Below are 27,968 nucleotides of genomic sequence, written 5' to 3' on the forward strand. Positions count from 1 at the left end.
AGTAATTCATCACCAGCATAAATAGCTTTGAGATATATATAAAGGTAGAGATGACAGCACAGAACATTTGTCTAGACATAAGCCCTAGAGAACGGCTCCTTTGCTAGTCTGGGACCTGAGAAAACCATAAGTGTAAATTTTCACTCATCATGGTAAAAGTCAGCTATACCATCAGCACAGTGCTTCTTTAAAATTATCCCCACCACCACTACCACCAGACTACCCACCTGTCCTAATTCCTGCCAGATCATAAAAGGGTGGCCTGTAAGAAACCACTGAAATATCCATGCAGAATTGACTGGATGGGCACCTCCAATTCCATGCATGCTCAATAGAGGTCCCATTTAATTCAATGCAAAAGGTGAATTACGAATTGTGAATTGCCTATTGAGATACCCCAATAGTCTGTTATAAATCTCATTCACTGCTCTTAAGCTCTACAACTTTTGCACAATTGCAGGGCTGGTAACAGAAAGACAGCCAATGCATAAATGGGAATAAAGACTTCCATACATTATAATAATAGCCCTCGTTTCTACCTAGGAACATGCACATGCAACATGCATGGTAGTTACCCATCTTTATCTCTACACCTACATCGGTACTGCTACACCTATACTACCAAATTCTTGAAAAACATCCAAATAGCAAAAAAACAAAAGGAACTATACCATTGCTCTTTTCTCAAAATCTATTAGTGAATAAAGCACAGCTCACCAACCTTTGGGGGTCACATTGAGAAAGGTGGAGGAAGATAAAATACAGTACAGTGTTCACCCCAGCCCCTTTTAGCTGGGTGCACCACCCAGAAATTTTCAGTAACCATTGGGGTTTTTGAGTGGTTACTATAAAGTTGGGTCACAATAGAGGGACTGCAATCTGCCTACAGCTCCTTTCTACCCAGGTTTAAAAAAAATTCTGGGAAGAATACTGTAGTGATGCATGGGAGTTCATTTGATCATAGCACTGAAAGCTGTGTAAGTGGCCACAAAGGATGTGAATGCTCAGCCCATGTCTGGTCTCTATTCTGCAATACTCCCAGGTCATCCAGACATGTGTTATCACTCCATTGCTGCAGCACACCCCCATAAATAATGAGACTTGCTGAATCATAGATCTTACAAGGAATGTCAGCTCTAAATCATCTTGCATAAAGCAAGTACTAATTATGAAATACAATCACCATCTAATTTGGGAATTTACAACCACAAACGCCTAATTGCTGATATGTTTAAGTTTATTGAATATGTCAGTCTGAAAAACCCCCATGAGGCAGACAATCCCCCGTTCATAAATAATTCACACCGGAGCCTAATTTCTACTTGTTCCCAGATTTGCTTTCTTCTACTGATCCCTGTGTCACTATTAATAGCAAAAATACGACCTTAAACTATTATTATTATTATTATTATTATTATACAATTATAATGTAAAAATTATAATAATTCTTTTTTTTTGCCTACCTCTGAATAAACTATTGCTTTTTGGTTGTTAGCAAGAATGTTTTTACTCTCTTGTGTTTTATTTTTGGATAAACTAGATGGTGTATTTGAAGTATGTTAAATGTATGGAAAACATGCACAATACAATGAACAAGTATAAACTGAAGTACAGGAAAGTGAAATTCCAGCCATTTCAGATTTGGATTAGGAAGAAGCAATAACCATTATCAAGATTTTATACCTGTCTCCATAGTAGAGATATCTAATTTGTCACCTGGCCTGGGTAATATCCAAAAACCCTTTAACCCCCCCCCCCCCAAGCTTCTTCCTAAAAACACCTTGTATCAAAACCATCATCACGCTTGGGTTATCTGGTTTATTTGCAGTACTCACTTAGTGCAATTTCTTCATCGATGTTAATTCTTTACACTAAATTTGCTTTATCGGAAGGGTGACTGTGACATAAGTGATATTCATATATTCATGATGCTGCAAACCACAGACTGACCAATAAACATAAATCTATAGAATATGATGGATACAGCTGAGAAACTCTCAGCACTCTTTAAATGTAATGTATTGATTTTCTCTCAGCAGGAAACAAACATGCTCTTGTTTACGATCAGGAAAGTCTTGATACTAAAGTGGTACAGCTCTGTCTGCTGTATGAACTTTGAGGATCTGAGTAATAGTTATGGTAAGGTCATTCAAGTGGACAGATCTCAGGATCCAGGGAGAAGGTTAAAAAGGTACAGCTATGGGTTCTCTTTGAAGTCAATCAATTTACCAGTTCTGTGCCCATTCCATTAAAAAAAACTGTAGACTGACCACTAAGACAAACAAAACCTCATACGTGAAAGGTAATGGTGATGGCAGCAATGTACGTCCTCCTCAGCCAAGGGATCAACACAAATGTCTATGTGCATGAGAAGACCACAGGGCGAACCAAATATTGTTACCTAATAGTATTTTTACAATAAAATTGGGGATTCTTAAAAAGTAGATGGCTCCTTACAAGGCCATATGAGGTCCAATGGAGCAGTTTGTCCCCCGATCTGCTGCCTATGCAGGATGTGAATTTCAACAAGCAGTCCGACCAGACCAAATACAAATGAAATAAGATCAAAGAAGTGCAAACATTTTTAGCGTCCACACTGGCCCTATTTTAAGTCGTATTCTAATGTCCACCTTTTATATTTTTAATTAGTTTATGTCTGCCTATTCTCACAAATCTTTATTGCTCGCAACAACTGGCAGCTCAGACTGCACTTTGGTTATGCTGCTTATACACATACCAAGGCCAGTTTCTGGAGGACCCAAAAAAATTAACTTTTTGGAGGTGTATGGGAAACTGGAGTGCTCAGGGTTAAACCAACATGAACACAGGGAAAACATGCAAATTCCTTGCAGATAATGTCCTAGCTGAGATTTTAATTTAGGACCTAGTGCCATAGCAGCAACAATGCTAACCCCTATATGTTAAGGTAACCTGTCATAGGGCAGCTTCCATTCTCCAATCACACAGATCATTTTTAGAATCCACACACAAGGGAAGTAGCAGCATGGTCAATGAATACAAATACTATAGGCGCCAATCTTGAAACTAGTATAAGACCAGAGGAGACCACCGAATCACCAGAATCAGAGAATGGAAATTTCCTTAAACAGGTATTGTTAGGTATGACTGCAAGAAGTTACACAGCTAGTTGTGCAATGCAAGAATACAAATACATCTAGAGCAGAAAAATGTCTTCATATTGATGTAGATGTGTCCGTCCTACAGTAATTCTTCCTATATATACATAAACACTCAAAAATTTGTGGGGGCTGAACCTTCTGATTTTGGGACAATGTTTGTATACAGTTGTGTTCACTATATTCAAACCAAAATGTGCCATATTTTTTAATGCCACCAGGATTTTCCAAGCCAATAGAAGTTGCTAGTCTTTGATATCTATCAATAGTTAACTTGCCTGCCTAAGGCTTCAATGAATTCAATGTGACAGAAGAAGCAAACGAGCCATTTGGGCTTTGGTTGGCCCCGGCAGGGTAAGTGCTTCGCAGTTACAGAGACTTGCCTTGAAACAAACTATTTATTTCGTTCATTTATGCGTTTATATAGTGCTGACATTTCCCGCAGAGTACACTATTTAATGCTGATGGTGTCCTGGCTAAATTACCTTTTTATTTTTTTAACTGTGCCTGTAGACTCCTTTACAGCATGCATTGTGCTCAGGGGCGATTGTTTGTTTTGCTCATTGCCACAGGGACTTGTCTTCATCTAGAGCTGCACTATTTTCATATCATGTTTTATTTTTTTGATTAGTCCTAAAATCCATTTTTTTTCCCTTTAAGCACATTGACCTTCACTGAAGCACAAACTGGAAAAAGCAAGCTCTGCATATTATCATCTTGGTAACGATGGTCAATGGCTGTAGCAGAGGGTATATATCTGATATAAGCAGTCCGGTCCAAAGTGCTCTGCAGTCAGTACAGCCTCAGAACAAATCAATAAACGCTCTAATGATTCCAATGAAGAATTTGTTCTGTGCTATATTAGTTTGGGATAGGTGCAGGCACTTTCACTTGAAAAGATTATGGAAAATTGTATTAACCCAACAGGCTATTACTGGCAGGCAATAGCATTAGGATATAAATTCCTGGCCAAGCTGCAGCAGCTGTGTGTGATCATGTGGTAATCTTATAAAGACTTTGCTGTGTGTTCTCAGCTCAGGTATTTCAGACACAACACTGCAAGTGACCTCCATGTCCTTCAGTTGGCGGTGAAGAAAGGCTCAGACATTGAATCATGTCAGCACAGTGACAAAATCCTGGGTATAAAGGAAAGTATGTCATTGAGATGAAAACAAAAAAAAGGACATATTACCAAATGTGCAGTACCAGCCTTTAGAAAGCAATTCGGCTAGCAATCTAAAGGTTTAACTTATTGAACGATGCAATGTCCCGCCAACCCAAAAAGCGAACCCAATGGACAAGGCATTATTTTTTAACTTTTAAAAAAAGTTCTCAAACTTAAAGTGTTTTAAAGCTCTTGGTGAATCCAGTGCCGTATGTTCACACATATGGCTTGGAATAGTGTCAGCCACTATGGGTACAAAAAACTTTTTGAAAAAATCATTCACTGCATTCGGAGAGCATTCCAAGACTTCTCAACATTGGATCAAAATCTGCCCTGCAACTTTATTAAACTAAAAATTCGCCTTTGATGGTGTATAGAAAGTTAAGAATGATTTCAAGTCAAAAATGTCATTTTATTTGTCTACACAGAGGTTTCATTTTTTTCTAAATACTAGGAACATTTGAAAGTGGATAAGCCAGGAACACACAGTAGCAATGGGGCAAAATACAGAAAATTTTCCTGGGGAAAATCCTAATGGCACGGTGAATAGACTAGGCCAGCGGTCGCCAACGGGGTGGTCCACGGCTCTGGCCGATGACCCCCCGAGCGGGGTCAGGAGAAGGACCCCACTGGGGGGACCTCGGCCACAGCCGGGCACCACGTCCCCCGTACAAGTCCCAGGTTCAGGGAAGTGGGCGAGCTGTCCCTGAACATAACCCACCCACTCTCCCATTGCAGCGCCTCTTTAATTAAAACCTGGCTCCCTGCGCATGCACGGTCAGGAGCCGGTAATTTTAGTGGTCCGCGGAACTGAAAAGGTTGGCGACCACTGGACTAGGCCATATACACCACTACAGTTGGTTTATATGTAAAGCAGGGCCAGGTAAGGTTGATTTATTCAATCATGTTTACAATAAATAGCTAGCTGAATGTTTTTGCAATAGCCAACAATATGCTATGTACATAATCGAATTTACAGCCTTACCCACTACTGGAGAGTGACCTCCTTTCAGCGTTCCGTTCTCTTGTTGTGCCAGCAACGTCTTCAGAATAACCTGCGTAGCACCCAATCTTGGCAGGGTGACATGCGTGAGAAATGGCAGGTTGTTTTTCTTGGCGTACAACTGGCTTGTTTCCCTTCTTTTCCTGAGAAAGCCACCTTCCGGGAATAAGATGATCCACTTTCTATCTCGACTTCTGTAATACTTCTCAAGGTGGTCCTTGAGGAAGATCAGCTGCTGGTCCCTGTAGGCTTTACCCTAGAAGGACACAGATAGGATAGATGAGAAAGCTGATCTGGTCTATTGACAGAGGCCAAATCAGTAGACCAAATAAAAAAAACATGATTTCTAGTATGTCATTCAAATTTGGTTTTTCCCCTTCATTAGAAGGCAAATGATAAAGCACTCCTAAGTCCTCTTCCCTCGAATACACTATATGAACATGATATGTTACCAACCCTGCAAACTATTTAGTTCTCACACTCTAGCAACCAGAAAAATGGCATTATAAAGTTGAAGAAGTGGGGATCTCTTATTTGATCACTACTTCTTTTGTGGGATACACAACAGCCATAGGGGCTTATTTAATAAAGCTCTCTAAAGCTACACTTTCATCAATGAAGCTGGCTGACCCTGAAAATCTGGAACGGATTTCTTCAAGGGTATTTGCAATTTACTTGCAAATGTTTTGAATCCTGGACCAGATCCATTCCAGGTTTGCTGAATCACCCAGCCAGCTAAAAAAAATAAAAGTAATAAAAAGTGATAAAAGCAGCACGGTGGCTCAGGGGTTAGCACTCCGACCTTTGCAGCACTAGGTCCCAGGTTCGATTCCCAGCCAGGACACTATCTGCATGGTGGTTCTCCCCGTATCTGCGTGGGTTTCCTCTGGGTACTCCGGTTTCCTCCCACATCCCAAAAACATGCAGTGGTATTAATTGGCTTCTCCGTAAAAATTGACCTTAGACTACAATAATGACATATGACGATGGTAGGGACAATTAGATTGTGAGCTCCTTTGAGGGACAGTTAGTGACACAAATATGGACTTTGTACAGCGCTGCGTAATATGATGGCGCTATATAAATACGGTGTAGTAATAATAATTCTCTCCAGCCTTGGAGAGCTTTATTAAATCAGGCCCATAATGTCCAATTCTGTTTCTGTCTACCTGCTTTAGGTGGACCCACACACTACTGTATCTCCTGTTACATTTTCAGTAGTATGATATGATAAACTGAAACCAATCATACCAGACATAGAACGTGCGCCGAGCGGTCATTAAACGCTTGTCAGGAAGGTAAAATCTACAATTTAACATAAATATAAGTTTTGGGTGAACTGACCCTTTCACATTCATCTTTGAAGACTTTTAATTCAGCTAAACACTCCAGCTTGCTTGGTATTATTAGTACTTAGTATTTTGCAGTTTTTGAACAGTTTTCATATCCCTGCGGAAATTGGGTAAATCTTCATCGGAGGAGGCTAAAAAATGGTTTCATCTACGTCCAGCCTCACAGCCGTCCTGACCGCATCCCTTCCCTTTCTATGAAAGGATTCCTCATAAGCCAACGCACAGCTATATAAACGTCTCCCGCCTCTCAGCGTGAGGCTTGGGGGATTTTTGCATAATTATTACATTTACTTCTTCAAGCATAAAAAGCATGGGGAATATTAGGAATGCTACACTAATTACTGACCTAAAAGCTAATAACAACCTTGAAAATAGCTATGTTTGCTAATTATTTCTTGGTGGACTGGGCGGAAAAACAATATTTTTTTTTTTATCTTAAAGGACAAGTTGATTTTTACTAACTGGGTCAATCTAAAAAGGGTTTTTGTGCTTTGAAGTTTTTTTTTTTTTTTTTTTTTTACATTTTGTCAGACAGTTTCCAGATCTCTGTTCTTGGCTGGGGATGTGAGACGAGTTAGTGTCCTGTTTGATGCATTGCTAGAGACGACTTTATGTGAGAAGTTTAGATAAAGTTAAAAAACATTACCAAAAGAGGAGAACTTGGACCGTGGTTAAATCCAGCCTGCTAACAACAGGAAAAAGAAGAAAAGAAGAATGGATGTTGGATACCTGCAAAATCTCTGCAGATGCTCCTTGGGTCCACAAGCTCAACAAATATCCACATAATATATATCGTAAAAAGACATTTACCTGGCAAAAGATTTATATTTCTGTCTAGTAGGAGCTGATTTATACACAGCAGAGGGACCATTCGATTCTGCCTAGCAGGGAGAATACTTTGACTTGCAGAATACTACTAATCTTTAGGAGAAATAGCCCCGAGCACTGTGCTGCAGTGTCTTCTCACAAGATTTGGGGTATTCATCAATCCTTGGGATCTTACCAATAGAATGATGACACCACCCTTGCACCAAGGAATCCATTCAGTTCATTGTGGTGAAATGTATCGTTTCCTCCCCTGTTGTTTTTAATGTACGTTTTTAAGTGGAGAGCTTACAAAGCACCTTTGTAAACTTTCTTGGTAACTACCCCTTCAACCTAAAACCCCCTGTCCCCCCTGACCTCCCTATACTTCCTTTACCAGTGCTCCTTCATAGCACCTTGTAGCCGGTACAAATACTTCAATGTTTTTGCAAAGGCAGCTACCTGACCACCGTATACTTACTGTGAGCAACTAAACTGTCGCTTTCATGTTAAGAGGAAATTGTTACCTTCTCCCTTCTTGAGCAAAGTAGGGATCCAAGCACTGTCCTATAACCAAGTCACTGCTCTCTAACATTGCCAAGTTCAGTGCTGGGTGTAACAGAGGAAGAATAAATGGGGAGAAGGCAAAAGTTCTCAGGAAAAAAAAGGGGTCTTAAGGGGCAGAGGTACAGTTGCTTCCCCTCAATAAACAAGGCGAAAGTGTCTCAAACAAAAGCATTTACATTTTTATTTTTTTTCTTAATTTGCAATACATAAATAGGAGCTTACCTGTCGGATAAAAAAGTCTCCATGTACAAGGGACACTATACCAAAATTGGTATATTTAAATATATGGTCCATAAGCCACATCATCTGCCGAACCACCTGCAATGACAATGATTAATATGAAACTTCTGAACAACAACAAATAAAACAAGCATATGTAGATGTTGTGTAAACATTCAGAGCATACAAAACTGAATTACAACCTGTTTCAAAGTCCAATTGTATTTTTTTTTTTTGTGAGTGTCTAGAGAAGGAAAAGAGAGACCCTGAAGCATTGACATTGGATAAATGGGACTCAATGTCCTGCTTCTATAAATTCTCAGACCTCCCCATTTCCTTGATGACATTGTGGAATGTTTTTGTTTTCATTTAGTCCTGGTATATTCTTTGAGGCAGAGAAATGAGACAGGGAACACTGTCCATGGATCTGATGAAAGGGCGTTCTGTATACAAGCATAGCTTGCTGTCTAGCAGTGCAGAGAATGTAAAGTTTACAACATATGGATTTGGTCAGGGGAAACACTAAAATTCCATCTAACTCACATTTTTTTTAAATTTTTAATAAGTATGTAAAGTGACTGCATTAGAGATTCAAATAATTCAAATAATGGTGCCGCACACAAAGTCAGTCACTGGGGACAATGTAATTCCTGCAAACGGAAGTCCACCTAGGAGCAGGCAGTAAAGATTGCTCCTTCCAAGGACGCAGTGATGACGGGTCCTGGACCCGTCATCACTGCAGGGCAGGGCAGCTGCACACAAGTATATGCAATAATTCCTGATTATGGCAGAAACTCACCACCCACCAACAAGTTTAGTTCTGCTTTAAGGCATTAGATTTAAGCTTGCAGCAAAATTTAAAATCCCTTTCGTCACGCTTTTCTGTGCCTGACAATGCAATCATCAAAAAAGCTTACATCCTTAAAAACCAGCGTCCCAGATTTATCAGTGAAGTCCAATCCCAGCATTTGTACTGTGACATGGTCCACAAGTGCTGGAATTGGACTTCGTAATAAGCAGTATTCATATGGAAGTAGTAGAACGAATAAAGGTTGCAGGGGGAAAGGGAGGTTGTAGGGCGTATGAGGCCACAGTGGCATGTTAAGTGACTCACTTAAGTCAATTATGACCAGAAACGACCATGCAGAGCATAGAAACACTCTAAACTATTCATTTTCATAGCACCCAAACACATTGAGTGTATAAATACAGGAGGCATGCAGTTACTGCACATGTGCGGCGTTACCAATAATGGTGCAATGCAACAATGGCAGCTCAATAAAAATAATTGGCTCCATTTAAACAATTAGCTTTTAAACCAGCTTTTTTTCCCATCACCTCAACTCAAATCCAAAGATTATACTTGGGAAAAACCTCTGAAAAGGAAACATTTAAGGCACTGACCCATATCTATATTGTGCCTATACATCAGTGGATAGCCACATTCTTGAGTTCCTTCCAAGCAACCAATCAGTGTCTAACTTTTCTATTGTTGGGGGAAGTATAAAGGATGTAAAGAAGGCACTGACTGCTGGATGGAGGGCACCACAGTTTTCCCCAGTTAGGCACAGCATGCAGAACAAAGCCAGCAACTGAAGGCGAAATATTTTGCTCATGAATGGTAATAATTAATGCAACTGAAAAAAAAATCCCCAAATCTCCTTTAAAAAAATGTGTTCTTTTTCATTTAATAAATTCTACTAATTTGGCTCCTTGTTTACAGCTTCCATTAAATTAGACTAAAAGGCACTATGACCAGACCTGCCGGACTCCTGTGTGTACTTGGCTCGGCCTTGCTGGCTGGAAGTCACAAGTTCTGGTACCACAAAACATTGCTCAATATTTTCTGGTAGTGCCGCTGATTGACAGAGGGATGCAGGGTCACACTCCAATGCAATTATTTACATTAAAGGGAGATCTAAAAATAAATGAAGGACAAATTGCTTATGACAGACCGGCTGGTAATTATGAAAGGCATGGAGAAATGTGAAAACTCTAAAGTCATTCCACATAAAATTCATATTTCAGGACAAGAAGTGTCCACTGCTTTCCTATATCTATCAGCGGAACCAATTGTGAGTTCAACACTTTTCTCAGGTGTCTCTACCACTGCAGGAAGTCCCAACAGGAATGGCTTTCTCCCTGCATGGTCTTTTCATTTTCCATTATTCTGTTTTTCTCACTTCTCATCTTGTTAACAGGATAGGAAGTATGGGGAGGCTGTAACCTTCAGAACAAGGACACATGCAGCAATAAAAGTCTAAGGTACTGACCCCTTACTGATCTCTTCTAAAACTAGAAAAACTTTTCTAAAGTTACTCCTAAAATTTTTTCTAAGCTTTTGTCTAATGGAGTGATTAAGGATCAGATTCTCTTAGCACACTTAGATTCTCTTTCACTTTCTGTTAACAATGGTTGTTACAGACAGGAAGTGAGAGAAATTCTATATTAGGGACAGAGACATAAAAGACGACAGAGATCTGGGGCTTCTCCTACTCAAAGCTAGTAGGAAAGAGTTCGTATTCTTATCCAGCTACCACTATCCAGGTTATCAGCCTTAAAAAAAAAAAAACACAAGTGGGGTTCTAAACGTTCCCCACTCCACACAGTTTTGACGTAATAAATACTTTAAAGCAAGTGCAATAGGAATATTTATTCTCATTTATTCTGAGTGACATAACTTTGAAGTAAATCTGTATAAACCCTTTTCTCAGTGCAGGAACTTCCTGTAATAAAGACCAGGCATTGCTGTTCACCCTTTTCATGCATGATGACTGGTCTTGTATTATAGGTTTCTGAATGCAGTCTGTTGTGGCTGGTTGGGTCCCTTCCAGAGCTCCACTGTCTGCAGAGGCTTTGAGCAGCACAGCAATGATACCACCAACACTTGTACAAGGCAATATAAGGGTATATAAATATATTTAAATGGCATTTTTGTGGCTGGAGTCTAGCTTTAAATCTTTATATTAAAAAAAAAAAAAAAAAAAAAAAAAAAAAGATAAGCCAGATAAAGTACACCAATCTAGTGTAATTTATCACTTAAAGAGAAACGATGGATCCTCATTAAAAACTTTTTATGCAAGTTCAAAGAACCGTAGATTGTTCGGCACCGATTACAAAGAAACTTAAACTTCTTCCTACTGCACAATCACTTTCAATAAAGAGACACCATACCTGGCCTTTGTCCTGTAAGCACATCATTAATGTGCACACGTCTCCTGTCGCTTGATGGTTCACCAGCATGACGGCTTCGTCTTCTGTGATCGTGTGGACGTCGTCACCCCATTCAATAACTGCAATCACAAGAAAATCCTGCCATTAGCTTGGTACTGCCAGGAGAAACGCTTGTATTAAAGACTTTGTAAAGGCCGCCTGCTATTAGTGAAATAATTATGGTTTAAAGAATAGAACAGGTGAGCACACTTATTTCCCCTACAACACGTAGAAGGCTGTGTTCTGAATTACATTACAGCATTAGCTAAGCAGGGAACCTACATTCAGAAAATTGGTATAGAAAGATAGGAAAATGGGAGATTACTTATCTCAAAATCTATTCTCTAAAAGTTCAAAGTACCACAAGAAAAATTAAATGGAATAAGTAATTTTTTTACACATATTCTAACTGCTTATGTTTATAGGCATACCAATTACTTTTAGGATCCTTTCTTTCTAGCAACTTTGCAGGAGAGATTTGCAGCAACAATAACTCCCTCTACTTTCATTCTGTGATTTGTATCTGGATACAAAAGTTGCTGCTGTAGCTGTTTACCCTTCTTATATAGGCATGAAATCACTGGTGCGCCCCAGGTATCAGCTGCATTGGATAACATAAGTAGCTACTGCAGCTGGCTATTGTGTTCAAATGCTGCAAAATATGTATTACTGAGTTTGAACAACACACATCATGCAGACTGTAATTCATGTTTTCCTACCAACAAAAATACTAGGTAGAGTGATTCTGTAGCTGCTCTAAAATGACAATTGTAGTAAAAAGAACCCATAACACTAGACTGTGGACAGCCAAACTTGCACAGAATAGTTTTGCACCCAGTTCTCAAATGTTGCAGTGATTGTGTTTACACTTTTGCTCAGACTTAAGCTACGTACACACTTCCAACTATTATCGTTTGTAAACGAACGATCCTGCACGATATCTGCGAACGATCGTATAGCTCATTTGCAATCCCTATTTAATGTACAGCGCTGCGTAATATGTTGGCGCTATATAAATCCTGTTTATTAATAATAATAATAATAATAATAATACAAGATACATCCTTATGAGCTTTAACGGCTCTTTGCTCCATCGTTGAATCACACAGATGTTTCTCGTAATGACGTTGCTGGTTATGGAATCCTAGGAAATTATAGAGTCACTGTGCTTTATATAGCTTGGGATATACCACAGCCTGCAATTATTCATCACTATCTTACTGCCATTCTATCACAAAAGTCCTACTGAAAATACAAAAATATGGTTTATCCTACATGTAGTGTGAAATTCATTGAGTGATTAAATCTAACTAGGCATCACAGTTGGCTCAATTGCTATCACTCTTGCCTTTGCAGTGCTTGGTCATAGGATGGAATCTCAGTTGGGACACTATCTGCAAGGGGTTTGTATATTTTCCCCATGGGCTTCCTCCCAAAAATTGGCCTTACATTGTGTTAAAGATATGACTGTGGTAGGGAGATTAGATTGTAAGCCTCTTTGAGGGACATGGACCAGGAAGGCAGATTTAGGCAAGTAATTTCCTTCTTCATAAGCTTAAGAAATGTTTGAATCTGTGAAATCGGTTAGGGGAGGGAAAATAAAGAGTGGCCAGGTTTGGAATTTTTCTCAGAAATGGGTTTTGAGAATTTACGGAAAAAAAAAAAAAAAGGATAGATACATAAAATAATAAATTAAACACACCAATAAATAACAATCTAGAATTTTTCTGACTAATTCAGTTTAACCTTTTATTTTCTAGATAAATCTAGGGTTTCTGGATAGTTGTTGAAAAATAAGCACGAAATATAACTTTATGCATCATGATCCAGTTTTTATATATCAGTCGCTACGTAAATCTGAATGAATCAGCTCATACAGTAGAGGAAATGGAAGAAAGAGGAGACTTTTGGGAAAACAAGGTGAAAGTAATATCTTGTTTGCAGACCTGCAGATCATAATAAAAGGTAATATGGTAATAACAGCAGCTATTAATGTAGTATTTCTGTGATAAGGCACATTTACTGCTTTTCAAAGAGCACATTTATGGGCGGGTTTCTAAGTAACTGCTAACTGGTTTTAGTTCCCATGCTAAAAGGAAGCTAATAGGACTTTATGACAGGTCAGCAGGTGCAAAACTGAGAACAGAAATCTAAATTGACTTTGGAAATAAAATGATCAAAGCAAAGCCTCCGAATGACAGAAAAAAAAATAAACAAGACAAAAATACATTATGTGATTGAAGATTTATTCAATTTAGGTTAAATTATGCTATGATGATTAAAAAATAATTACCACCCAAAAAGAAAAAAAAAAACTGATCCACTTTTATCCAACATATTTTAAAAGTGGCTATCAGGCAAAAAATGCAAATAGGTGGTGATTTGTTATCCGATTAGCACGCTCATTCCTAATAAAAGCAGGTCCCACACATTCTTTCCTGAGCAATTAATCCAGTGTTTTTCAACTACGGTTTTTCCAGAAGTTGCTAGGGGTTCCAGTAATAAAAAAAATTTGTACTTCTCAGGTCAGATTAAGTGACACCAATGATTTTTTTGGTTGTGTGTAAGGATGACATTCCTTCCACTGACCACCACACTGCGAGCTGTGGATATATTATTATAGAAAGGGGTTCCCTGAAGACCCGAAAGTTATTTCAAGGGTTGCCCAATGTTAAAAAGTCTGAGAAATTCTGAATTATTCACTTGCTGATCTGCATGCACCAGAAGAGTCAAACAACTAACAGGCATTGATCACAACAAAGTTACAACCTAGAAATATTCATAGCAAGGTTAAAAAAGAACAATTTGCTTTACATGTTGATAAGTGCACCCAATGGAGTCTTCAAAAGGGAATAGCCGATCCACCAGGATTGGGGGAACGTGTCTGTGTTGCCCTGAGCAACCATATTCTTGGAATTTAATGTAGGTGGCCAATGGTAACTGGCTGGTTGCTCTGAGACATTGTTAATTCCCTATCTACGACATATTGGGGCACCATAGAAGCCATTTTGCTCCTCCAGAAAGCAAAGTAATTATTACAATAAAGGTCTCACTGGAGCAGGGCCCCCAGGCCCATCCATTCTAATTTGTCTAGAACAAAAACAACTCTGCAAGTTTTCACTCAGCTATCCACTTTGTTGATTTGCAAACCGTCAATGCTATACCAGCCATTTTCCATACATTTCTGTTTGCCCAGCAAATTTTTGGTTTTGCATAAAGCAAAGAGGTATTAAAAACCCTTCAGGTTGTTCTTGGCGCCTCATTAGGGAGATTTCCCATCATTTCCTGTCCTAAAGACCTAACAGTAAATAAGCCCCCCAAAGCGAAAGTATTTCTTTCTCAGAGTTGTCCCCGCTGGAGGATTTTCCAAGCGACAGGTACACTTAAAAAGGGAAACACATCGGATTTTAATGGCTACTTCATATAAACTCAAGATTGGGGCCTAATGCTGAACAGAAGCAAGGATCCAATCTATTTATATGGCGTCTATCTTGCAGTTGCTAGGCAACACCTAGGACATTGTTGTTGTGGCCGATGCCAGGTACCCAAACAGCACCGCTCAGCTTTCCAGGGTTGTCTGGAAATTCTTGGCACACATTTGGTATAGGGGGAAGCTGTTACACAAATCTATGACTTCACGGTTAATCTGTATAAACATGTTTTAAAATACAGGACTGAAACTAAAAAACAGGCTTTTCTGTGCAGCCAGGCCTTGCTTACCTTGAGGCCTTGTGTTGTGGTATTAGACATAAAAACTGTTTGGATGCCACTCACATAAACTAAGGCAGCGTTATACCCGTGTTATAGCGCGCTGCAATGCATGATGATGCATGGTGGTATGCAGAATTAGAAAAACGGGCCTTGTGAAGAATTCCAATTGGCTACTATTAATTACAACTCAATTCACATTTTTTTGTTTTTTTTCTTTTGTTTCCGTTTTTGTTTTTTGCATAACTGAAACCATCTGAAAATGTTTGCTGCCTGGCTGTCTGTTTTTAATATACAAGGATAGTTGGGACACCTTTTTGCACCAATAACTGGTCACTATATTGTCATCCAGCTTTTATGCCTTTTTATATTACAAGGTGGACTGTTTTTCTAACACATAATTTGTAACCTCATGAGGTTTGTAGCACAATGATATATGCTTTATTACTGTCATAGCAGTATATGTTTCCAGTGGCAAAAAAAAGAAGTTATAAGATCAGGGTCAATATTATGCAACATTATGTTTTCAGGAAACAATGAATTACCACACACTGAAAGTCAGCCGAATATGAAACTGTATTGCAATGATGATGAGAACAGAACCACCGCCTATATCCCAGCCTCAGACATTGTTTCCTACACCAATGGGACCTAGCTGAAATACTAGGACACGGGAAGGGGCTGGGAATTACAGCAAATGACTTGCATAAGAAGTATCACATAGAAAAATGCATTTAAAATTCCAGCAGGACAAATTAAATATAAACCAACCTAAGGCTGGGTCTACATGGACGTTTTGTAAAAAGGCATGTAAACGTTCCTACTGCGTTTATAAGCGTTTTTATGCACTGAAAACAAAAAGCTGAAAAATGTCTATGCCGCGTTTATCCGCGTTTTACCGTGTTTTACCGCAATTTTACAAGCGTTTTAGCACTTGGTAGAAATGCAAACTGTAACCCTGGGCAGTGATTTCTGCAAGTACAGGAAGTACATACATCCCTGCATACATGTGATAATGTGATCATGCAACAGTACAGTGACAAATGTAACAGTATACACAGAAAAGAGTGTCCTGGTGTAGATTAGCCCATTGGAATGCATGGGGACTTCAAACAAGGGCTTTAAAAGCCTCAGGTTAAACGCTGGGGAAACAGTCCGTGTAGACTAAGCCTAACATAGCTACATTTAAAGGCAATAAATAAAATAAAAAAATAAAAAACAAACAAATTACATGTGTCAACATGCATGTGGGGCACCATAGTGGCTCAGTGGTTAGCATCTCAGCCAGGACACGATCTGCATGGAGTTTGCAGGTTCTCCCCATGTTTGTGTGGGTTTTCCTCTGGGTACACCGGTTTCCTCCCACATTACAAAAACATGCAGTTAGGTTAAATAATTGCCCCTCTCTAATTAGCCTTGCACTGTATTAAAGACATGTGACTATGGTAGGGACATTAGATTGTGAGCAACTTCGAGGGACAGCTAATTACAGGACTATCGACTTTGTAAAGCGCTGCGTAATATGTCGGCGCTATATAAACAAAGGTATAAAAATGCTATTATCGTTATTCTCACTAATTGAAGCTAGACAACTCCCCCATCTTTTTTTACTTTTACTTTGATCACCTCTATTTTCCCACTTTTTTTTCCTGTGTGCCTACTTGTTCGCCTTTTCTCTCTCCCCTCCAACCCTACTTTCCACTCCATCCCAATCTCTTCTATGTCCCCTTTCCCACCACCATCCCCATCCTGTCCTCCCATTTTCGCCAGTTCGAAATAAGTAAGTCTACCCAGAACAAGTTTACAACACCGTAAGTCATTTACAATTTGCATTTAAACAATTAAAGATAAGGATAAACATTTTATTGCTATGAGTTGGGTTAGAATGTTTTATTATATATTTATGCTTTTTTATATTTTATGTTATTACCACAATTGTATACCCTTGCAGCTTTAAATATGGCGGCTGTCTGATGCACTAACGTAACCTGTATGTGTAATGGATGTTTGGCTTCCACATGGATACAGACACATTCATTTGTGCTGCTGTACCTTCAAATGTGGCTATAAAATGAGGTTTATTCTATATCATTACAGTCGCATATCCTTGTGACTTTGAATAGTGGTGTGTTGTGCTTTCATTTTCTATGCACGCAGTGATGTGTGGTGCTGTCGGCCCGGGTGGATGACTGATGGAAGTAGGCACCTAGCCGCTATGCTGTAAAGATATTGCTTCCAACAAGTTCTGTACCTCTATTTAAAAGATTCAAAAACCAATCTGAAAAGCAATCTGGTGCTCTCGGTAACACAACACAATCTAATTGCAGCTACTTCTAATTCAGGGGCTCGTTACCAATGCAGGTTTTGCACAGCTCTCTGCTGGGTTGCTTCTTTTCCTATGCACACTAGCTGGGGTAAGGATGAAAGACGATGTTAATAAATGTATAATATAAGCATGACTTCTGCGGTAATGAGATATATGAGTTAGTGGATTTACCATTGCATGGATAGTAAAGAGGTGGAAATCAAACAGCACAGTATTTTAGCACAAGTAACCTCCAAAATAAAACACAGACATTAAAACAAAAACCAACATCCAGCTGCCAGTCTTCCCAAATATACTTTATGTCACAATACATCAGGTCATGTCAAAGGGAACGCTGCAGTTGCAGGAATTCATATATATAGGTAAAAAAAAAGTTGCAGGAAGTTGTCAGCTCTGACATGAAACGAAAGATAAAAAATAAGGTCAGGCCTCATTTATGTGTTTGCTTTGCTTGTGAACACAACAAAAGCAAAAAATTACCAGCACAGCATAGTGTGCAGGTGCATTAGAGACCTTTCATAATAAAAGGAACTGTATCTGCAATGTTTGTTTATGCCTTAGGAAACTAAATTTCATTAGCTAGGGCAGCATTTCTCAACCAGGGTTCCTTCAGAAGTTGCTAGGTGTTCTCTGAGCAATGAGAAATTTGAGCCTCTCTGGTTAGGTAGCATTAACACAATGTACGAGGCATTCGTCCCAATGACCACCAAGCAAGTGTAATGCAAGCTGTGGATTCTGTTATTTTCAGGGGTTCCCTAAGACCTGAATATTATTTCAAGGGTTCTTCCAAAAAGAGAAAGGCTGAACTAGGGCTTACATCTACTTGAGAAAAAATAAATGTACACACATATATATATATATATATATATTTACATGGGGATTGCAAAAAGAAAATAAATTAACTAATTAACACCAGTGGTCCTAAAAAGAATATACACACCTATTAAATGGTGAGTTATTTTAATAATCTTTGTTCTGGAAAAGCTGGGAATAACAGTGGGGTATTGGGTAAGCTAAGCTGGATAGGGGACTCTGTGGCTCTGTGACCTTAAAATACATCTTCAAGTTATCAGAGAAATCAATTATAAATTAAAGTGTAATTTTTTCAAGTCTTTGCAAAATGGGATTTATTTACAGAGGTATACAGTGACAGTTGTATGGATTGCAGAATCGATGTCAGAAATTTGAGAAGTAATTGCACTACAGGAAATATATTTTCTTCTGACTTAATTTTTTTCCCCACATACAAAACTCTTCTACATAACACAAAGCTCTGCACGAGGTAACTCTTCAAAGACAAAAAAGAACTTTACAGCTTCACAATGTGAGGCAGCAAGCTGCGCTTGAGATACCTCTCAAATTAACAAACATCAAGTCACGAACAAGGATCCGAGTGCACAGAAAGCAGGTAATTGGAGTTGTAGCTCCGGCAATGGGTGACCTTATAGGGGTCGAGGAGCAGAGTCTAAACAGAAGTGATAGATTTTACTGGTAGGTGTTCAAGGTTTCAGCTCTCAAATGTCAGACCAAGAAGTTATGAAAGCAAGGTACAAAGTCCACAGGCAAGCTCAGAGTCCAGACTGGCCGAAGGTCAGGGCAGGCAGCAATGGGATGTGATTAGGAACAAGAGAGACAGCAATACTAGAAGTGCAGATGATCACTGGGGCAGAGGGGTCATAAAAAGATGTTGAAGCATAGAGAGTCACTGGAGCACAAAATGCCATAGGGTCACATTTGACCCTTTTTGTTACTCCCTCCATGTATGTGAATTTTGTTGCTTCTCTCTTTTGGTGCACCCAAGGTATAACAGATGGTGCACATTTTGTGACAGGGCCAATACAACCACATTTCTCTGCATGCCCAGCTCACTGTCTTACAAACAATAGTGCAAAGAAACCTCAACAGGCAGCAACAGACAGGAAATGCTGTCAACCAGGCCTTTGAATAGGCATGCCTACAGAGAGAGGGTGGCTTGGATCTAGCATGGCCTGCTGTGTACTACAAGGTGGAACTTGTCAGCAAGGTTTGTGTAAGGAGGCTGTGAATGCAGGATTTAGAACATATTGCTGACAACCCAGTGCATGCTCATGAATTGGTGACACTCAGTACCTGGAAGAGTCAAAGATTTGTTCAAGCATTGAGTTCATGGGTTCGATTGTAACAAAAGCAGCAGTGAGATCTGTCTAGGGATTGTGAAGAAACCATGGTAAACAATCAATTAACCAAGCTAAAAATTTCTAAAGTTTGCAGGAAACTACAGCAACCAATCAGAATTCATCTTTTAGATAACTAACATGCAAGATTAAATCAGATTGCTTACAATGGAAGATGTTTTACTCTGCATTGTTCAATCAACCTGTGTATTTTGGGCAATGCCCTTGCCAGTGTAAATCAGCTTTAGGCTCAGTCTCCCCACATGCTTTGGGCCCCAACATTCATGTCAGGAAGCACTGCGACTTATTGGGAGCACATTACTGCCACACATTCATAGCATCCTCTTTGGACACGCCGCAATGGTTTTGAGACAAAACAACGCGGGTAGAATCCACAGAGAATGACAAATTGCTTTTAATGGAACGCTTCTACAGCGCGTTTAAACGCCTTGAATTTGTATCGCGGCGGATGCTTGAAGCACTGGAGACTAGGCCTTATACAGCACGTTTGTTTTATTCTCAGAGGAAAAAAAAGACACACCCCGTCCATGACTGTTAAGTGAAATTTTACAGTTCATTAGATTGTGTAATGATGTTTGTACAAGGCCTTTGTTATTGTGATGCAGCTGGCTGGCTGAATGTGGAACATAATTTAAAATCAGAGGGCAAGACGTTGGCAGCAAGTTAGCTTCTCAGGTGGCGCCTTACAGTGCCACACTTTCATAAAGGGAATCCGCTAGATCAATCTAAATAATTAATTTATATTTAAATCATTTGTTTGTATATATAATTTATACATTTGTACATGGACAAGAAATCATATTTGCGCATACATAGTCAGGGGTTGCTCTTTTTGCAGTGCTACACAACGTTTGTACTTTACTGCTCCTTCTCATAAGGAAGTCTGTGTGTCAGCTGACCCTCTGCAAACAATAGGATTCCTGCGTGGTTCAACTTTTATCTCAAAACTGAGGCCTTGCACATTTTGACTTTTGTATATAAAATAACTGTGCAAAGAAAGACGTTAGATATTTTTTACAAAGCCTTCAGCAAGCTTTAAACAGCTATACTGAAGACTTTAAAAGCAAATTTAGCTCCATCAAGTGGACGTTAAATAGCTGCTAATGGTTGTGCAGACTTTAAACAAGATACGATCAGACTTTTATTAAACATAAGCTTACTAGCAACTTGTTTAAAGTCAGCAGAGGTAGTTTTATTATGTCAGGTGGCCACCTAGCACAACCTATAGAGCCTAAGCACTAGGCACTTACCCCTAAATGAATCAGAGCTCACTTTCATTCATTCTGGGGAAAACACGTGCTGCTAGGGTTGGGTAAGCTCATGCTGCCAGGAACAGCTAGGGTTAGGCAGAAGAGATCTGGCAGAAGCGATTGGGTGGCTTTACAACCTTTTTTACATCGCAGCCATGACATTTCCAGAAGGTTGATGTGGTGTCACTTTAGCTCCCCAGATTGCAAGTTGCCTAAAATCCCACACATTAGTTTCTGCAATGCACAGAGTTAAAGTACACACAATACACACACTAAGGCCTGTGAATTGCATATGTTCTGGCTTGCTTCTGAATATAGCAAGAATCACTACTGTGGTATGTGACCATTAGTCAAGGCATTGAAAATTATTGGTAATGACAGCTGCAGTGTTCAAACTCCCACACAAAAATGGGAAACAAGTCCAATGCCAAAAACAAAAACTTGAAAAACAAAGTAAATGTTGAAGGACTGTCTTCTTTAAGGTCCGGCACCCTTGTGTATGGTCAGCCCTGACCAATAGTTTACACTATGTCTGGTGCAAATATTTGACTTTCTCATATGCCATGTACAAATTTCTGTGTGTGCTGCTATATTTAAAAAAAAACAAATCCAACAAAGAGTCCTGGACATGTGCAGCCAATCAATTTCAACCAATTTCTTCCAAGACTAGGGTAATATTCATGGCAGACCCAGCTGCTGGAATGAATGTTTAGAAGAACAGGGTAAACTCAGGCAAAGGCTCGGTAGCATTGATTAAGCAGGGCTCCAGTGGGCCACAGAGTAAATAACTCCAGAGGGGGCCAAAAATGCTTAGTATGTGGCTTACATTGAATTGATGAATGAAAACTTTAAACACCAACAACTTTACAAAAGCTATGTTGTCCTTTAAATAGTCTTTCACTTACCTCTCACACTTTGCCCCTCAAGACGTTTTCTGTGTGGCCCACTGAAGCCCCCAGCTAATCTCTTTTTCTGTGGATTGAGGCAAAACCGATTGGCACTGCAAGGAACCAGCATGTATAGTGTGGTCCTGTGCATTATGGTGCAATCCTGGCCCATTGCATGATACAAAATGTACTAAAACATACTATAGCATAACCATGCCAAAAGTCAAAAACATCAACACAACACATGTGCCTAAAATAAAAAATAAATATTTTTGTAAACACAAGTTTCAATAAAAAAAAAAAACATACAAACTTAGGAATCTAGGGGGAAAGAAAGCTAAGACCGTACATTGCAAGGTTATAATGCATACCAGTAATCCAATGTGTGTGCATTATATATAAAGGCGTACATTATATATTCACAATGAGAGCAAACCAAGACTGTAATTGAAGAGAAAACGAACTCCTCTCTGACCTGACATTTCTGAATCAACAGCACAAAAATATTTGTTCAATATATTGGATCCATCTTGGCCTTCAATCAGCTTACATATCACATCACATTCCCATAAGTTGATTCACCATGTCTCTGTTCTGACAAATGTCTTCTGGTTTATCTCCACTATAAACATTTTGTCATTTTCTATTCCAGCAATCTAAAATGTCAGTTGAGAAAGAGAAGCATTTCTTTACTACTGAAAATCTGAAAGGATCCCTCCCTCTAATGCCGATATGTAATGTCTGGTTGTGCATCCCACAGTGAAAGCTGAACTCAAAACTCCCTAAAAATAGCACCGCCGGTTGGATAAAACAAAAGAAATCCTGCAGGAGAACTGTTCAACATAAATGTAGGCAAAAAAACGAAAAGTCCTAATTTCGACACCAGGTGGCAATTCAGAGGACTAAAGCCAGTGTCAGACATCAGCAATGGTATTACCAAGCAATTCTTGCAGTCCTGGCTTTACTGACCTTGAACTTCCAAATGATGCCTAACACTTTGCCTTCTGTGAATTAGGGGGATCCGTTGCTAACAAGCTGCTGATCACATTCACTAAGTGTGAAAATTTCATCAGGTGCTGCTTCTGCAGATTTAACCTGGCAAACATATGGCTACTGATCACATCCACAAGGTTATAGTCAGTCTTCCCCTCAATGGCACTCATCTGCATTAGTTTTCAGGACCACAAAATCCGGCTGCTTCTCTTTGCCATAGCTTCATTATGACTGCAGCTCAGCTGTGCCAATCATAATTCACAAATTTTGTGGTCAGTGTCTCCTGGATGTGATGCCCCCTTTGTGGCTGTCCGGAGGCACAGGAAATGGCATTGCTACAGGAGATGAGACCAGCCACATCACCCACCTCCTTTCAGGATGGCAAGCTGGCAGATTGGTGAGCAGGAATACAGGGCGTTTACAGACCCAGTACTATGTCAGGCAGCAGCATGGGAGAAATGAGGGTCACCTGGCTCTCAGCAGCAATTCCCAGCAGTCAAAATGACAGCCAGGACTGTAGAATATTACAGAAGTGGCAGGTGCTGTCAAACAATGAGCTTCTGAGCAGTGTGTGTGTGTAAACACTGCTCATTCATTTTTTACATAAAACATCACAAATTATTATTGTGCATTTACGTTTCCATAAACAAGAAGGACCATATATTCTACATCTGGTGTCAAATAAAGCAACTTTACAAGTTAAAATATAAATCAAGGCTGGGTCTACATGGACGTTTTTTTAAAAAGCATGTACACGTTCCTATTGCGTTTATATGCACTTTTATTAGCTTTTTAAAGATTGCCTCTAAAATGCTGGCCCATTTTCCCACGTTTTTAAAATAATTTGCATATTAAGTGCTCAAAACCGTGGGAAACTGTCCCATTGAAATCAATGGAAGCGTTTGCCTGCGTTTTGGGGCGTTTTCCAGCGTTTTAATAAGCAACGTTTAGGATAAAAGTCATAAACGTGCCTCAAGGAAACGTCCTGGTGTAGATAAACCCATTGTACTGCATGGGGATTTAAAACAAGGGCTTTAAAAGCCTCAGGTTAAACGCTGGGGAAACAGTCCGTGTAGACTAAGCCCAGGATTGGTTAACCATTTAGCCCCCCAATAATCTAAAGTTATCCCAAATCAGCCCTAAATAACACCTTTCCCTCTTAGCTATAATTTGCTATAATAAGCTAATGATTTTTTGAAACTCTCCATTACAATGTTGCTCCTTATTGCATTGCACACACCACATATTCCTGCACACGTTAGAGGTACAGGAAATGTGGCATTGCGTTGTAATGTTACCACACATTTTTGGTTCATTGCTTGATGGAACACTATTCAATTTTAATGCACCGCCAAAGCACGCACCCAGTTTTAACAACTTGGCAATGCCTCGTTAGAATGCCAGGCTTATATCATGAAAGATCTGAAATTTAATGAATGAAAATTGAATAAAGACCAAATTCAGCTTTAAAGTTTACAAAAAAAAATAAAACTAGGAGAAAAAAAAGTAAATATACTTTCATTACGTAGCTTTTTTTTTTTTTATAGCAGAGGGTGACATGAAAGTTCCAGCATAGTGTGGGAAGGTTTTCTTGCAAGATTTGGAATATTCAGCATTCCTGGGATCTTGCTGGAAGAATGGTGAAGTAAGGAAAGTATATTATACTAAGTTTTTTCTCACTGCAGGATTAGTTTTTGGTAACGGTAATACTGCTATTTATTATAGGGAAGGGGGTCCTGGTGTATTATACTGTCTTTGCATTGCACTGCCAAAGCAAGGTCCACATTTAGAGACACCATGTGTGCTAAGACATTACAAAGTTCTTATACCAAGCAAACAAGACAGACATCTACAGAGATCCTGGCATTTCCCTTGTACAGTATACAAAGGACAGACTTTCTTATCTTTATTTATATTAAATCTGCAAAGAGGCAGAAAAAAAAAAACTTTTATGGAGATTGATTTGGGAGAAAATGCAGAGCTATAATGCTGGTTAAATGGTTCTTTCATAATTCATAAGAGCCAGTCTCGTAGTCACAATGTAATAGAATGCGCTCAGGTCTGTATTTTAAGAGATGACATGAAAGAACAGCTGCCGCCGAGCACTTTAACCAAGGTCTATCACATCCTAAGTACAGCTTATTATACTGAAGAGTTCCATTTCCACTCCTGTATAAGGACAGTGCATCTAGGCAATCAGTTGTCTGAAAGACGAATAAAAAAAAAAAAGTCATTCACATTCCAGCAAATCCATCCAGAACTTTCTCAACTGAATGTCTATAAGCTGAAACCTCTCAGGCCAGATCATTGTATAATTGGGGTATATCTGTAACTGTAATTTTCTCCTGCAGGAAATTCTTATTTTGTCTGTGTGTGCCGATTTTATTCCCTGGGCACACATCACTGCTATAAAAAGCAAGTATGCAACAGATCATAAAAACCTTACAGCCAATAGGCTGGCCACCATCAAACCAAACTTGTGTGGCACCGTGCGGTACAAAACACAGAACAACACGCCATGCTCTGAGCAAGTTCGCTTTGTGTTGGGTCTTTGTTTTTTTTTTTTAATACAGTGGTACCTTAGGTATAAATCCTTATTCCATTCCAGATCCTTTGACTTATACCAAACAAATTTTTCCCATAAGAAATAAAAGGAAAATGATTAATCCGTTCCCATGAAAAAAAAATCCCATTGTTATTGGCATATTATACGTTGATGGGGCAGTATGAAATAATTTAAACAATGCTTAATACTAAAATACATAAATACAAAACCAATTAGATGAAATAAATTAAAATGTAACCTCTCTTTACCTTGCTGAGAAGAGTCGAGTGCCTACTAGGATGGTGCTGAGAAGGGAGGAGGTGGAGATGTTATGTAATTCACAGAGAGTTATAGCGCGGGTTGTTCACTGAATGGTAGTAACTGGCGTACTGACGCTTGTGGGCAGTCATGGCTTTGTCTCAGGAGAGGTAAATAAGGGTAACGATAAGGGTAACGCGCGGTGTTATGACTTATTTTGGCTTGTACAAGTTCTAGCACAAAGGTTGTATACCAAGCAAAACCTTTCGTGTCTAAACAGGACTTATACCAAGTTAGACTTACTCCAAAGCAAACTAATACCGAGGTACCACTGTACTTGTTATGCAGGCAGAATAAATTGAGGATGTTGATTAAAATATTAAAAAAGCGAACCTGTGCTGGCAGGACACTGGAGAGCCAAGCAGGCCCCTTCGAGAGAAGCAGTGTGGTCTCCAGCGGTCTGACAACCCTTTGCACAGCTCTGAAGGAGAAGAGATCGGGACTCCGACAGACCCAGTTGGTTGGATGCCAGCAGCGGCCATGCCCCTCATCATAGAACTGCCCTAGCCTACAACAATTTATTGCATCACCTTTCAAATCCGAAAATCCACCCCCACTATGCTCTGCCATGTCCAAAGTAACGACTGCCCTACCCCTACTCACCACTGGCATGTGAACAAGCAGGTTATCAGAACAATAATAAACTGTTTGATACCGATACAGTGACAGCAAGCAGCCTGGCACCTTTCTTGTTTCGCTTTAACTGCCAAACTTTAAAAATCATTCTCCGCCTTCCTGTCAACTTTGATATATTAAAGAACAATTCCAGGTAACCAGTCAAACCAATTCATGTGCTGCTTACCCAACAAACATAAGAGCCGTACTGATGTTTGCTGGATTAGCTGGTCGCCGGTATCTGAACAAAGGTTTTACAGAGTTCCTATTGTGTTTTGGGAGGGTCCAGCTTTGGTGCCATATAATATTTCCGTGTCCCTTCTGGTTTTATCACATTTTCATCAAATGGGTATATAAAGTTCAACAATAAACTTGTAATCATCTTGTGACTATAAACATGTAAAAGCTTGCTGCTTTCTTACTGTAAAACTGTATTGTCCCAAAATTGCTTCTCCTGTTCCGAAATGGGGTGCCAGGTACCAATGACAATGCAACCCCTGTGAGCTCCATAACATACATTGAAAAGAGAAAAATTGCTGCACTTTTCCCCATTTTATCTACCAAATAAATGTTATTGTTCTATAAACAATGTAGTCAAGACAGTGACCTCAACCATCCCATGTGGACCCCCTGGTATAGATATGATGGAGGATGGAGGGGTTTATATTGAGCAGAAACAAACTGTTTTTCCTAGTAAAGAGCTGTGACCTGGACATTGTTTTTTTCCATTAGAAGAAGAGGTTACCTTCATGTACAAACTCACAGTACTTTAAACTTCCAGATCTACTTAGAACGTAGTCACTGGAAGGTGATCCATTCACCAATATCTACCAATAGCAACAATATGCTCAGGGTGACCCTTACCCCAGCTGGAGTTTGTTATATTAGTCCAATCAATAAAAAGAACTTTATACGTTTTAAAAAAACTCATTCACTCATTTTAATTTTTATCCAATATTAGATCTCAGATGTCTAGTCTAAGACAGGGGAAGGGGGCAACCACTTTAGAACGCCTCGGGGGATTCTGACCCCCAACAGGTAAAGGATATCTCTATAGGTTTTACAGCCTTAAAAAAAAAAAAGGCGGCATTTAGAATCAGGAGTAGAGCAAGCAAAGTGATGCAACATTCACAACACTTATTGAGTGTTGTAAATGTTGAATTCACAAGGTGAATCACTAACCAACTAGATTGGACCTACCAATAACTATTCATTCTAGTCTGCGGTAAGGGCTAAAAGCAGCGGTTAGTTATTTTTAGACAATTGCCACTCCTCACAAGGATTGTGTTTCCATACACATACTATTGTACTGTCTACACATCATTACACAATCTTAGCAGCACTTATGTATTGTAAGAATATTGGATCGAGCCTATATAATGTGGGTTGGTTACTTGCCGATTCTGCTGTAAGACAATACGACAACACAGGAGCACAACTAGCAATATTCAAAAATGCAGGAAGAACCTGGATAAGGATCTTTATTTGAAGGGTTGCAGAGTATTTAATAAAAGCTGTAGACTTAAAAAAATATTAAATGATTTTTAAAGTTACATTAACATATGAAGGTTCATTACCATTATGTGACACATGGTGTCTGATACACAACATTAGATATTGCCGACATTCTCACTTTATGTGATGCAGTGTAGTGCATTGCTACAACACACACTGTTGCATGCATTGTTATCT

The 27,968-nt window shown here is 39.3% G+C and overlaps 1 protein-coding gene across 2 annotated transcripts in view; it reads right to left on the minus strand.

Annotated features, from left to right (window-relative positions):
- LPGAT1 (lysophosphatidylglycerol acyltransferase 1) overlaps window positions 1–27,968 on the minus strand; it is a 74,662-nt gene that overhangs the window by 20,299 nt on the left and 26,395 nt on the right. For both annotated transcript variants that reach the window (XM_072409833.1, XM_072409834.1), the window contains exons 3-5: window positions 11,422–11,540; window positions 8,251–8,346; window positions 5,288–5,561 (exon numbers count right to left, since the gene is read on the minus strand). In XM_072409833.1, coding sequence (XP_072265934.1) covers window positions 5,288–5,561; window positions 8,251–8,346; window positions 11,422–11,540 — 489 coding nt within the window. The remainder of the gene's footprint in view (window positions 1–5,287; window positions 5,562–8,250; window positions 8,347–11,421; window positions 11,541–27,968) is intronic.

The sequence above is a fragment of the Pyxicephalus adspersus genome, chromosome 4, assembly GCF_032062135.1.
Source record: "Pyxicephalus adspersus chromosome 4, UCB_Pads_2.0, whole genome shotgun sequence".
In the NCBI taxonomy this organism is placed as follows: Eukaryota; Metazoa; Chordata; class Amphibia; order Anura; family Pyxicephalidae; genus Pyxicephalus; species Pyxicephalus adspersus.